We start from the raw sequence: 13,331 nt of genomic DNA, 5'->3' as shown, positions 1-13,331 counted from the left end.
CGCTTTCGCACGCCACGCCATCTAGGGACTGCGAATTAATCTAGCATCAACGGCTGCCTGGCATGTGACTGGCACGTGATCGAACCACCGCCCGCGTCGCCTCCACTTAAAATGTGTTTGAATCACCCGCGCTTTCGCACGCCACGTCATCTAGGGACCGCAAGTGAATCTAGCATCAACGGCTGCCTGGCATGTGACCTGCACGTGATCGAACCAACGCCCGCGTGTCCCTGCCCCTACTTTTTGCCGACCCGCACGTGTGCTCACTTTCCTCGAGGTAGTGCCATCGTCTTGCAGCATGGCGGCGCCGAAACGCAAAGCAGTTTCTCTTCAAACAAAGATAAAAATATTCAGAGCGGTCGACAGTGGGCGCAAGAAGAAAGAGATTGCCGCAGACAACCGTACTGAGCGCAAGGCAGAAGATAGAAAACGTGCACTCTGCAGGCGCCGTGAAGAACGTCAGGAAGCGCGTCAGGTATTGTCACCACCAGGATGTTGAAGATGCCTTGTTCGCGTGGTTCAAGGACGTTAGAGCGCGCAACCTTCCTGTGTCTGGCGCCGTGCTTCAAATGAAGGCAAGAAGTCTCGCTTGCGTCTTAGGCCACGATGACTTCTATGCAAGCAGTGGCTGGCTGCAGCGATTTAAAGACCGTCACCAGATTGTTTGCCACAACTTGTCGGGCGAAGAAGCAGCCGTCGATGTAGAGAACTGCGAGAAGTGGGCAGAAAGCTTCCGCAATCAACTGGATGGCTACGAGATGCGCGATGTCTACAACGTGGACGAGACTGCGCTTTTTTTTAAGCTGCTCCCGGAAAAGTCACTCGTTGCGAAGAACGAACTGTGCCGAGGAGGCAAGAAAAGCAAAGGCCGCGTCACCGTTGTTGTTTGTGTCAACATGGATGGGTCAGATAAAAGGCGGCTAACTGTTATTGGTAAATCTGCTCACCCCAGGTGCCTGCGCAACGCCCGGAATGTCCAAGCGGACTATCGCTCAAACAAAAAGGCGTGGATGTCGTCGTCACTCTTTGAAGCATGGCTGAAGGCCTTCGACAAAGACATGGCAGAGCAGCGCAGGAAAGTGCTCCTTATATGGATAACTGCTCTGCCCATAAGGTGTCTGTACCACTTGAAGCGGTCCGCCTAGTTGTTTTGCCGCCAAACTCGACCTCATTGCTGCAGCCATTAGACAGGGGCATCATTCGCTCACTAAAATGCTGCTACCGAAAGCGATTGGTTATGCAGCTCGTATTTGACATAGACAGGGGCATATCAACGGCCATAAACCTCAAAACTACGCTAGACATGCTGTACAGTGCATGGAACGAAGTGGCACAGTCGACAATAAGAAATTGCTTTGTTGATGCTGGCCTAGCCCCATCCACCAGCGAGACTGAGCCCAATGACGCCCACGATTCTGAAGGTGAAGCGGACAATTTCAACGAGACGACATGGCGTCAACTGGCGGTTCTGAATGTTACGTTCGAGGACTTTATTGCTGCTGATGACAACTTGGCTGTGGCGCCCGAATTGACCCGAATAAGTTGTAAAAAAAGCAGTTAGTTCTTCATTTATTGCTTGAAAATCACCTCTTTCATAAAGACGAATTGTTTTCCTGGAAACTTGACGAAGCATGGGTGTAAAACTGAAGGTAGCATGAATGACTTTATGATCACTTATTTCCCTTAGGTATGTAATACTTGTTGCGCTATCAGGGCTGTTGGTTAATATCAGATCTAGAGTGTTGGCGGAATTCTGCGCAATGCGCGTTGGCTCTAATATTAGCTGGGTAAGGTTGAAGTTAAGACAGACCTCGACAAAATTTTTTGCTTCTGAAGAATTTGTCATGGAGGTGTAGTTACGCCAGTCAATAGTGGGAAAATTGAAATCACCAAAAAGAACAATATCTGCGTGAGGATACGATGATGTCAATTCACTCAGCACATTGTTTAGTTTGTAGGAAAAGTCCGGATCATTTTGCGGTGGCCTGTAACAGACTCCTACCAGCACAGTTCGGGGGGCAGCGTGGCAGAGCAGCCATAGCAGCTCTAAGTTAGAATCTACATTGATTAAGGATGCTGAAAACTGCTGATGTACGGCTATGAGCACGCCACCGCCACGGGCTATTTCCCGGTCTTTACGGTAAACTTTAAAGTTGGGCAGCGCAGCTAAAATTTCGGTATCACTGATATTGTCTGTTAACCACGTTTCTGTAAGAATGAGAAGGGTGCTGTTGGTTGATAAGACAAGACTAGATACGATTTCCCGTTTCGGTAAAAAGCTTCGTATGTTAGTAAATACTGCAGATAAGGTAAGATTAGTTCGGGGGGTGTGCTGTCGGGGAGTTGCTTTAGAGCGAGCAGAGTGTGATTGCTATGGCACTTCTTTTACCGTTTCCGTCAAGTCGTCGAATATATACTGCTTGGGGCCTATGTACAGTGTTTTAAAGCGCAGTGCGTACTTATCAGATGTTTCTTTCGCGAAACGTAGTAAATGTTTGCGTGCCTTACGGACAGAATGTGAAAAGTCTTCTCCTATGCTGTAGTCGGTGTCTTTTAGTTTCCGGGCGTTTTTTAGGATGGATTCTTTTGTCTTATGGAAAGTGAATTTAACGATAATGGGTCGACATCGTTCACTTGAGTGACGGCCAAGACGATGTGCTCTTTCTATTTCTTTTGGGTCTATGGTGATGTCCAAATTTTCACTGCAAAGGCGGGTGACCAGTTCTTCAGACTCAGAGGACGTTTCCTTTGAGCTAGTATCAGGTAAGCCATAAAATAGCAGGTTGTTACGGCGCGACCGGTTTTCGGCATCGTCTACTCTGGATTCGAGGTTACTGATTTGGCTCGCCGACGTGGCGGCATCAGTCTTAATGGATTCAACTTCTGTTTTAAGTGATGCGAGGTCCTGATAGTGGGTTTCTAATTCGGTAATGCGCTTACTTAATTCGGTGATCGATTTGTCTGTCGCTACTAACCTGCTGCTGAGGTCTTTTACTTCGCTGATTAACGTGCTTTGGCCCGATGTTAGTTTCTGTAGTTCTGCAAGTATGGCGGCAGTGTCAGGACCAGGGTTAGTTTCTATGTCACCGGATTGCATAAGCAACGAATGGACAACAGCAAAGCCTTCAACGACAATACAAGTACAACACTGCGGGCTCGGCAGCTGAATTAGGAAGTAGTTGCTCGATTTCTTTGCAAAAAGAGAGTATGATTTTCTAACCTGCATGGCGAAGACAAGAGGGTTACTCGTCCGCGCAGTGGCACAGCTGCCGAGCCCACAAGGTGCCGCGGTCCACGGGCGATCTTTTATAGGTGGCGAAAAACATGATGTCTGCGGCGATTGTATTTCCCACGACGAACGGATGGTCCCAGAGCCAGGTGGTGGCGAAATCCAGGTAAACGTGACGTTAGCCGCTGTTACGGAATTGGTATCAGCTTCATGACTGCCGTAGTGATGACGATAACGTGGCCGCACGTCAACGCAGGCAGCAGCCAGAACAGGCAACAGCACATGTGTGAACACAGGAAGGAGCACCTGCATGGCGAAGACAAGAGGGTTACTCGTCCGCGCAGTGGCACAGCTGCCGAGCCCACAAGGTGCCGCGGTCCATGGGCGATCTTTTATAGGTGGTGAAAAACATGATGTCTGCGGCGATTGTATTTCCCACGACGAACGGATGGTCCCAGAGCCAGGTGGTGGCGAAATCCAGGTAAACGTGACGTCAGCCGCTGTTACGGAATTGGTATCAGCTTCATGACTGCCATAGTGATGACGATAACGTGGCCGCACGTCAACGCAGGCAGCAGCCAGAACAGGCAACAGCACATGTGTGAACACAGGAAGGAGCACCTGCATGGCGAAGACAAGAGGGTTACTCGTCCGCGCAGTGGCACAGCTGCCGAGTTCAGTTCAGTTTATTACCTTAAGGACCCCCGTGGGGGTATTACATAAGGGGTGGATTATACAAAAAAAATAAGTACAATGGTTGCCATGTGGGTTCAACATACAATATGATCTGTTAGTGCTTTGGAAAAGTTGGATGGGCAGGTGATAGCGGCGATGCTGTGGGAAAGGCCGTTCCAATCTAATGCTGCTCGGGGGAAGAAGGAGGCAGCGAACGTGGTCGTATGGGTCTGAGGCCGGGCAACTTGAAGAATGTGACCAGTGCGATGCGATATGCGAGCTGGTGATTGTCGATCAGCTGCTTCCTACAGATGATGCTACGAGCAGCGATGAGAGTGAAGAAGAAGGCAAAGAGCGAGCTCTCAGCAGCACCGAGGCCGCCGATATGGTGAGGAAATTGAGAAGGTACCTTGAGAACTTACCTGTGGCCAAATCAGCTGACATTGGGAAAGCGCTGCACAGTGTCGATTTCGTTGGGAAATTTATTCTATCGAATAGTGTGAAGTGCCGCCAAATGAAGATTACGTCGTTTTTTTTAATAAATCAGTTCTGCGTGGCCTAAATCCCAATTTGTGTGCTCATTTTTGCTTGGCAGTGCAAAATGAAAGGTGAGGTTTCGCGTGCTTATACCACGCTTTAAAGAAAAAAAAAAATGCTTTTTTTCAGCTCTGTGCTTTCCATTTTAGGGTAGCCTTTACTTGGGTTTATGAACAGAATTTTTTTCATAGGAATTTGTGTGTACGTTTACAACGAATATTGGATATAATGAACGAATTTCCGCGCAAAATGAGACTTCGTTATAACGAGGTTTGACTGTAGTCAAAAAGTACATGTACTGAATGTCATGAAGGGTAATGGGAAGAAAGTGCCCTTCATCAACAGCTGGCAAGCAGCCTTGTTCTCTTTCCCAAGGACGCGGGATCGAATCCTGGCCTCGACGGCAGCTTTTCGATGGAGGCGAAAAGCAAGGCGTCTGTGTGCTGTGCGATGTCAGTGCACTTTAAGGAACCCCAGGTGGTCGAAATTTCCAGAGTCCTCTACTCCTCTACTATGGCGTCTCTCATAGCCTGAGTCGCTTTGGGATGTTAAACCCCACAAACCAAACCAAACCATCTAAAACCAGGGCAGAGATGGAATTGCTGTGCTAGTTGCGCCATGGTGTGCCATAAAGATTTCTCTGCGCTGTTCTGCTCCTGCACGTTGAATAGTTTCTAGCACCATTCTGCTCCTTGCAAACACTGCGCGCAAAAGAAAAATTACAATTTTAATCTTTGTTTTTCTATGAGCATTTTGCTTGGCTACAGCTTGGCTACAGCTTGGCTGAATGCAGTCCTCAAGCTTGCATCAGTAAGTCACTACATAGATGGTGACCAACGTTTTTAGATTAGGGTCAGTTGGAAAAGACCCCGCCAGAGGCGGCCCTAACTCGTATCCTGTCCGAGGGGTGGCGCTACCGTCGCGTTGAGATTGAGTGGGAGGCCATCGCCGCTGTCACCGCTATCGCGGCGCACGTGTTCATTGCTTCGTTTGCTGTGTGTTTTGTCGTCGATCGATGGTGCACTCTCCTGAGGTGCTTGTGATTGCGTCTTTATGTGTTGCTTTATAAGACTGTGACATACGATCTGGGAGATAACGTGTTAGTGCCTGAGGATTCCATAAAATGCAATCATAATCAAGTATGGGAAGGATTAACGATTTGTATGCATCAATAACTTGACTTCACATAAAGCTTGAGCTAAATTACGTCTTAAATATCCAAATTTATTAAGGGCTTAATTACCGCAAATTAAATCAATAGGTCTTGACCAAGATAAGTAAGGAAGTGAGAATAATATCAAAACACTTATATTCAAAAACCTTTTCAAGTGATATGCGTTGAATACGCAAAAACGGAGGGCAAGGACCTGTCAGAGAATGCTGCGGTTAAAGATTTACAAAAATCGATAGGCATTTGCCAATTTTTGCATCATTACGAAAATGTAGCAGCTGATTAGTTAAGATCATAATGATCCTCAGAGGAATGGATGAGATACTGTATGCACAACACAGTCATCTGCATGCATGTGGATTTCAGATGTGACGTTATTCGGCAGGTCGTTCATATAAAGTATAAGAATTGTTAATGTTGTAAGGCAGGTCCTTGTGGCACACAAGAAGAGACTGGGACGACACTGGATTTCACCATAATTGTATAGAGAAAGAAAGAGAGATGTCCAGTTCGCCAAAGATGAATTTTTAATACAACGTTCGTGAATCGAGCTTCTAATGAATCACTGTGTCAGAAGCCTTAGAGAAGTCAATAAATATATTACCAATTTGATCACCAAAATCTAAGTTGAAAGAAATGCGATGCACAAATTTAGATAATTGTGTCAATATGCTAAAATCCAATAAAAACTATAAATATATATATATATATATATATATATATATATATATATATATATATATATATTCAAAATCCAAACAATTCAAAATGCTAACAAGGAAAAGGAATGAAGGAGGCAGGCAGACGTTACCCCGTGGCAGACGGCATGCCCAGAAGCTTTTCTAACTCTTGAAAGAGAGTTCAAGGAAGGATGCCTTAAATATTCTTCATGGGAGCTGTTCAACATGTTTAGAAGTGTTGAAAACAAGATATCGACCCTACTGCAAGAAAACAGCCTCTGTGTGGACACTTTCTGGGATATTCTAGATTCACTGAAAGGCTGTGGTGTGCTAGGTGTTGGGTGCTGCACTCACAGGGACACTCTGACTGCAGACCTTCTGCAATACTATGTAGTCCTGCGAATGCACTTTGCAGCAAAGGATGCTTGCAAACAGCTGACTGCTTGTGGCACAATTGCTTCCGTGAGAAAGAAGGTGAAGTTGATGTAGACTGGCCTTTTGGACAAATAAGTACATCCACGGGACATAAAAGCATGCATGTAAATAAAGATACGTTATGATTGTTATGTATTGAGCCGTGCTTTGTATTTCACTTAACCGCAAGTCATTCCTTTTCTACAATTAGAAGCCTTTTTCCAAGCTGCTCAGAATAACTCAAAAAGCCAAGAGGTCGGTGCACCTGAGGCATCTATAGAGTAAATACGGTGTAAAGTTATAAACATCCCAGCAGTGAGACAAGTTTACTGACCTAATTCATATCAATGCAGCGCCATATAGCATAAAATGGGTAGCCGCAACCGTGAAAGGCGATTAACGATACCTTTTTACGTCGTAGTCTGCTTTGTAAATAAACGCATGCGCTGAATTTCAGTTGCTTGCTCAAGTTGCTCAATGCTTGCTGAATTTGAGTTCGTTGGAACCGCGGGCCAGTTTTGTTGAAAAACACAGCCGCTTATTGGAATATACTCTACTGATGTAGGGACGTGTCCTACCAGATGCCACAATGCAAAGTCATCACTAACAAGGTTTGTGTTAGGAGGGCCGCGCTGGAGGGGAGCGTGGAAAGCGTCTGCACGGTGCAGCCGCTACCACCACCCAACAGTCGGTTCAAGCTTGTTTAAGTCGACCATTGCCTAGTTTAGGCATTGTTTTTCCTGTGTACTATCACGAAATTAATTTCTGTGCGTAAATAACATTTAGCCAGCTGACCCCAGCTGCTTCAAGGCCTTAACGTTGATGCGCAGGCTTCTTGCTTTTGCCGTTCAACACGGAGACGTAGCAGACGACATCAGAAGGGGCAATCCTAACGCCACAGCAGCGCGGCCGCTGCGCGGGATACGCGAGGGGCCCGCTCCGCCTACATGACGCGGGCGCGCTCTTTCCTAACTGACCTAATCTAAAAACGTTGATGGTAACTGTACGCATCAGCGGCCAGTGGCACAAGATGTGCTTCTGTTCATTGAAGCCGTTGCAGCTCATGATGACCCAATTGATGTTCTAAAGGAAACTGAATTTAATAAAGATTACACTGGATTACAGCAGCACAACGTGATGGAGCTTCCGTCGTTACATTTGTTTATCATGAACGCTCTCTTCGACCTCCCTCATCTTCCCGCGCTCCTCTGCCGACACATGATACCTCCCGTCACTTGGTCTGCTTGACGGTAGGTGGTGTTTGTCATTAAGCTAACATGGCTGGATATCCATTCTAGGTCCGTCGTTTCGGCTGCACTCGCTGCACCAGTTCCGTAAAGTTCTGTGGCAGTGCCGCAAGCTTGCAGCTCCAGTTCCGGAAGTTCAAGTGCAGCTTCGGCATCGTCTGCTTCCTAAACGAATGACAGAGTGCAGACCTTGACGTCTGTTATCCTTGGCATTGCCAAAAAGCTGTGGTCGGCTGAGCGCTGTTCACATCGAACGGTGCCAACATCCCGAATGAAGTGACAAATTTTCAAATAGCACATGGAAACGAAGCATTGTCACGAACCAGGCTCGATGCATGTTGCTTGCATATTGTAATAAACAGCGAAGACTCATGTTCTTCCACTCGTCAACCAGTGCGGTGCCCGAGTAGCGTTGGTTGGTTTGTGGGGTTTAACGTTTCAAAGCGAGACTCAGGCTATGAGAGACACCGTAGTGGAGAACTCCGGAGATTTCGACTACCTGGGGTTCTTTAACGTGCACAAAAAGCGCATGATAATGCATCACATATGTGTGCACTTACTATTGTGCGTTGTGAAGTACCTGCAGCCGAGTAGCGTTGGCTGCAGGTACTTCACAACACACAATAGTAAATGCACGTATATGTGTGATGCATTATCATGTGCTTTTTGTGCCAGCTGCTGCAGTTAAGGTTGTCCGGGAATCGGGACATTGGCACTGGTTCATTTGAGCGGCATACACAGCCGACAGCGACAGCAAATGGACAGAATTATTCATGCGGGCGGCTAACTGTGTATGCCGTTCTCATCAATTAAACGGCGCCAACATCCCGAATTAGGTGACGAATTTTCAAACAGCACATTGCAATGAAGTGTTTCGATGAATTGGCCGCAATGCATGTGCACCATGCGGCAGCTAGCGAGAAACATGCCCTGCTTTTTTACTGATCATTGATAAAGTTGGAACACAATGTCATAACACATGCACATGCATGTTTACCTTTTAGACATGGTGTGAAGCACGCGTCTCTGTTTCCATAGTGAACTCGGCCACCATTCTCTTTGATGAGTGGAATGACGATCGAGTCTCGTCTCCGTTGATCACAACACGAAAGCCATTGTCGCACAAGCTTTTGTCTGCTTCCATGCGGCGGAGGCAGCTGCACCATTTCGGCACTTGTCGCTGAGGAGGTGCACAGTTTTCCTGAACTTTTCATGTCCTGGACCTGCACGACATCTTTGAAATATGGCAGGTGCTGAAGCTGTAGCACATCAAGTCTAGCACAGCGTGGGTGCAATGTCTATTCTGAGTTTTCTTGGACATAATGTGCAGGATGGCCCAGTTGTCCATGTGGGTAATAATGGAACTTGTTGGTAACGGTCCAGTGCACTGCGATTGCTTCGAGTTTCTTTAAGTGCTTGTCCAGTTCCAGTACTTTCTTGCTTGATTATCCGATGATGCCTATTTCGTTTCCGTGTTTCTGAGACAAGATGACGCCAAATGCTGCGTACTAGGCATCGACATGCACCTCTGTTGGAAGCAATTAATTGAAGCTAGTGAGCATGGGCGCTTGCGTCAAATATTCTTTGAGTTTGTCCATAGCTGCCTGACATTTTGTAGTCCATGTTATCAGAGCGTCCTTTTTCATCAGTTCGGTGAAGGGTTTGGCTGTCTTTGCTTAGTTCTTTATGTGCTTGTGGTAATGTGATTTCAGCCCAAGAAAAGATCATAATTCTGTTTTTGTGCTTGGTTTGCCATCTAGGTGGCTTGTTCCACCATCTAGGTGGAACAAGCCAGTAGGTTTGGGGAGCAACTTGATGAACAACCGGAGAACTTTATACAGATTAAAACAAGTAGTAGTACAAGAGTTAAGACACAGGAAAGCTAGCCGCAGTCGGCCGTGCCAACTGCTAAACAGAGTGAGACTCCGCGTCCCCGCAGTCGAGCTGGCGCCTCTTGCACCAGCTCCAAAGCAACCGCTACTCCTAGTTCTTGGCCAGTTGCTGTCCATTCTGGATCGATTGCACTCCATCGCACGATATTATAGCACTAAGGAAAGGGATGGACTGCCACTCCAAACTGGCATTTTTTGAAGTCTGCCCTCAGTCCTAAATTCTGCAGTTTTTAAAAGCACATCAGTGACAGTGTTGATGTGGTTTTCCAGCATGTCCGTGAACATGTGTAGATGTCATCCATATCAACTGTGACTTGCCCTTATCTAACATTTGTAACCTTTCATTCATCACGTCGCTTCGGTGTGGACTCTAGACGCGGTTGCTGTGAAATAATCACAGGTGATGCTTACGGTGATTTTGACAGCCATGTGATCACCTTTTTCCAACCATTCTTCCATTTCTGCTCGTATACACCTTCTGTTTACTTCAGTGGCGTCATATGGCTGCATGCGGGTGGATTTGTCATCTGTGAGCACAATTGTTTGCTTCACATGTGTTCATAGTCCAAGATCACTGTGAGGGCCCGTTAACATGTCAGTACTCTCAAAAAGTACAGATCGCATCTTGCCTGTTTCTTGTGCTGTCAAATCTGGGGGTTGGGAGCCACATGGTTCTCTAGCTTGTTCTTAATGACAGTTCCACACACTGTTGTAGCAGCTTCCTAGTTCTGACCCTTGCGTTGTGGTTGTTGCGGAGGGTCATCAGGTCATCATACCGGCAAGCATCCGTCTCTCGTTGTTGCGAGCTGTTTTCTTTTTTTCTTTTTTTTTCTTTTTCTTTTTTTGCTATCCACTAAAGTGTATCAGCTCTATCTGTGTTATCGTTGGATGTAGTCGAACGCGATGCGCTGTCGCCAATCTGTGCGTATGATAACGGCTTCATGTGCCAAGTTTTTGACCGCTTGGGTACCCCATGGTGAAAGTCCTTTTGTTGCTTGAAAGGGTGTTGTTGAATCATCATTTCATCACCGAATGGCGCTTGGAGTATACAGTCCTCGTCTGACATAAGATTGAAGTTGTGTTGTGCTGACGTCAGCGATAAGGGAGATGTCGATCCCCTGCCCCACAAAGTGTAAAGACTTTCGTGGATACGAGGATCACGTTACCCTCTGAGCGGGCTGCCATGATGCAGTTTGTTCGCTGCTCTCGCATAGCGCCTTCTTCCCGCCCGCGGCTGCCTCCTCCTCCTCCTCGGTGGGTGTGTCGGGTACGTTTCATCAAAGCGGTGCCCCTTTTGCAGGCAGCGGGCACAGGTGTTCGCCGGAAGTCCCGCGCGCTTACGCGGTCCGTGATCATCTGTCAGGGCGTGCGCTCATCTGATGTTGCTCGTTCCGTGGGAATGGCTTGTTCGTGTTTTTGCCGTCGCTTTTCATCGCAATCGTGCGTGCGTAGTTGACACGCTTACTTTTCTCGGATCATGGAATATCGCTAGCGTATAGGGGTGTCGCGTTTTCCGATCGTACGCCTTGAATTGACCAATCCACGATATCATCGTCCCCGAGGGCGTACTTGCCGCGTAGCTTCTTGTCGAATTCGTTTCGCATTGCCGTTATGCAGGCAGTCCAGCCGTCGAGGCCGACGCCGACCGTGCGGTTCCAAGCTGATGCACGTCCGCGAAGTTTAGGAATTACGGCGTTGAGCATGGCCATTTTGTTCCATGAACATCTTTCGCGCATGCTCTCCGCAGTCTAGGATTTCTTTATCTGTTCCGAAAAACGTCGGGAGACATGCTGTGAGATCGGCCTTTGTAGTGGTTTGGATTGCAGCTCGTTAGCCTGTTGTATGGTGTCTGTCGGTGCTGCCCCGTTGAATGAGTTTCCGGATGATCCCGGATGCCTTTAGAAGCGTTGTATTATCATCTGCATCGTTATCGCGAGCTCAGCAGTTGTCCCGTTCGAAGTATCGGTTCGTGTGGTCGTGGAGTTTTGCCGAAAAGGATGTCTGGCTGCAGGTATTGATGTTCGTTTCCTTACATCGCGTTGATCGCCTTGTTGTTCTGTTGCGTACGTTCTTCGACGTCGTTAGATGACAGAGTGGTTACGTCCGTTCGTCACATGGTTATCTTCCCGCTTTCCGTCGCCGGCGATACCATTTCGTCCGCTTGTCGGTAGGTGGCGTTAGTCACTTAGCCCCATTTAAGCCCCATCACAATCAACACAACCTTTCCGCGCGCGCGTTGTGCATTGCTGCATTGTCATGATTGCCAGCGTGCAGTAGCAGAGCATACTTTGCACGGATGCACGGAAATATGATTAGATGGCTGAAAGTAAGTACCATTTTGCTTTATACAATGCTGCTAAACTGGTAGCAGCGAACGAAGCTATTTTGACGTTATGAACGGGCGAAAGCGCAAGTCGCGCGCGCGTCGTCGGTTGTTTCTGCAGCAGCCGCTTTTATAGTTAACCGTTTTCGACAGTCTATAAATTATGTACTTTAGGCTGCTGAGGTCGAGAAAGAAACATGGGACAGAAACATCGCGTTAGCAGGCCAGATTGCGCAACCTTCTGCGTACAATGGAGCGCCGAACAGCATGGTTTCGTTTTCTCGATTGGCGGTAGTGTTTAAATGGTTTGGCACCATCACGAGGCTTGCAGTTCGGCTACTGTGCTGTAGTTCGGCGGAAGCGATGCACGAGGCCTAAATCAAAAGCTGCACGGGCAGGCTGCATCGAGGCACGATTATCACGGTAAGCGATCGTCAAATTAGGACGTCAGACCTGAACTGCATGCATGCATGCTGCGGAGTATGGCCCTCTGACGTGCGCGCGCGAGCTTCGCGCAGTTCGGGCGTCAGCCACATAGCGTTACTATCAGCCAGTGAATAGATAACAGCTTCACTGAGCTTCGAACCATCATTGGCAGCATTGCGCGTTTTCCGCTGCCCATCCGCGTAGGCCTTCTACTGCCCCGAAAATATGCGCTCGCCTAGTGTCGTACATCGCATCGTGCGGTGAAGTCCCCTGGCACACGATGCAGGCTACTTTTGAGGGGACACCGCCACTACCGCGTCACATATGAGGGATGGCAGGGAGGTGCTTGGAACATTTGAGCAGTTTTGCCATGACTCTCCCGACCGTGCGCGCAAAATAACGCACTGATAGAAATGAAAAAAAAAAAAAAAGAAAAAAAGTCCCGCTGTTCTCGTGTAAAAAAGAAGTGGCCATTGCCAAATTTTTCATTTAGTAAATTTACCATAGTGCAAGCGGTTCTTCGGAGTATTTTTTTTTTTTAATGATCATTCGATAATTCAAGCTTCTGATAATTCGACCCTTTTTTTCCGGTCCCGTGAAGTTTGAATTATCAATTTGCAGATGATTGTATACATGGTAGCGTTATTCGCATTTAGCTTCTGTGTTATTATATTGAGGAGCCAGTTGGTCAGGTGTAATGTTAGTGCGATCAATGTAGTGTTGAGACAGCAAAGTGA

The 13,331-nt window shown here is 47.3% G+C and overlaps 2 protein-coding genes across 2 annotated transcripts in view; one reads left to right on the top strand and one right to left on the bottom strand.

Moving 5' to 3' along the window:
- LOC146181300 (uncharacterized) overlaps positions 1-13,331 on the top strand; it is a 65,065-nt gene that overhangs the window by 34,856 nt on the left and 16,878 nt on the right. The gene's annotated exons all lie outside the window — the stretch shown is intronic.
- LOC146181301 (uncharacterized) lies at positions 2,349-3,755 on the bottom strand. Its single transcript, XM_084576352.1, has one exon. The coding sequence runs from the start codon at positions 3,539-3,541 to the stop codon at positions 2,372-2,374; it is 1,170 nt and encodes a 389-aa protein (XP_084432478.1). The 5' UTR covers positions 3,542-3,755; the 3' UTR covers positions 2,349-2,371.

Source organism: Amblyomma maculatum, chromosome 8 (assembly GCF_055883805.1).
Source record: "Amblyomma maculatum isolate TAMU_Amacu chromosome 8, ASM5588380v1, whole genome shotgun sequence".
In the NCBI taxonomy this organism is placed as follows: domain Eukaryota; kingdom Metazoa; phylum Arthropoda; class Arachnida; order Ixodida; family Ixodidae; genus Amblyomma; species Amblyomma maculatum.
Note: the sequence above shows the minus strand (reverse complement) of the source record. Positions and strands in the feature narration are given on the sequence as shown.

Coding starts and splice junctions, on each gene's coding strand:
- LOC146181301 (XM_084576352.1), bottom strand. CDS start 3,541: ATGCAGGTGCTCCTTCCTGTGTTCACACATGTGCTGTTGCCTGTTCTG.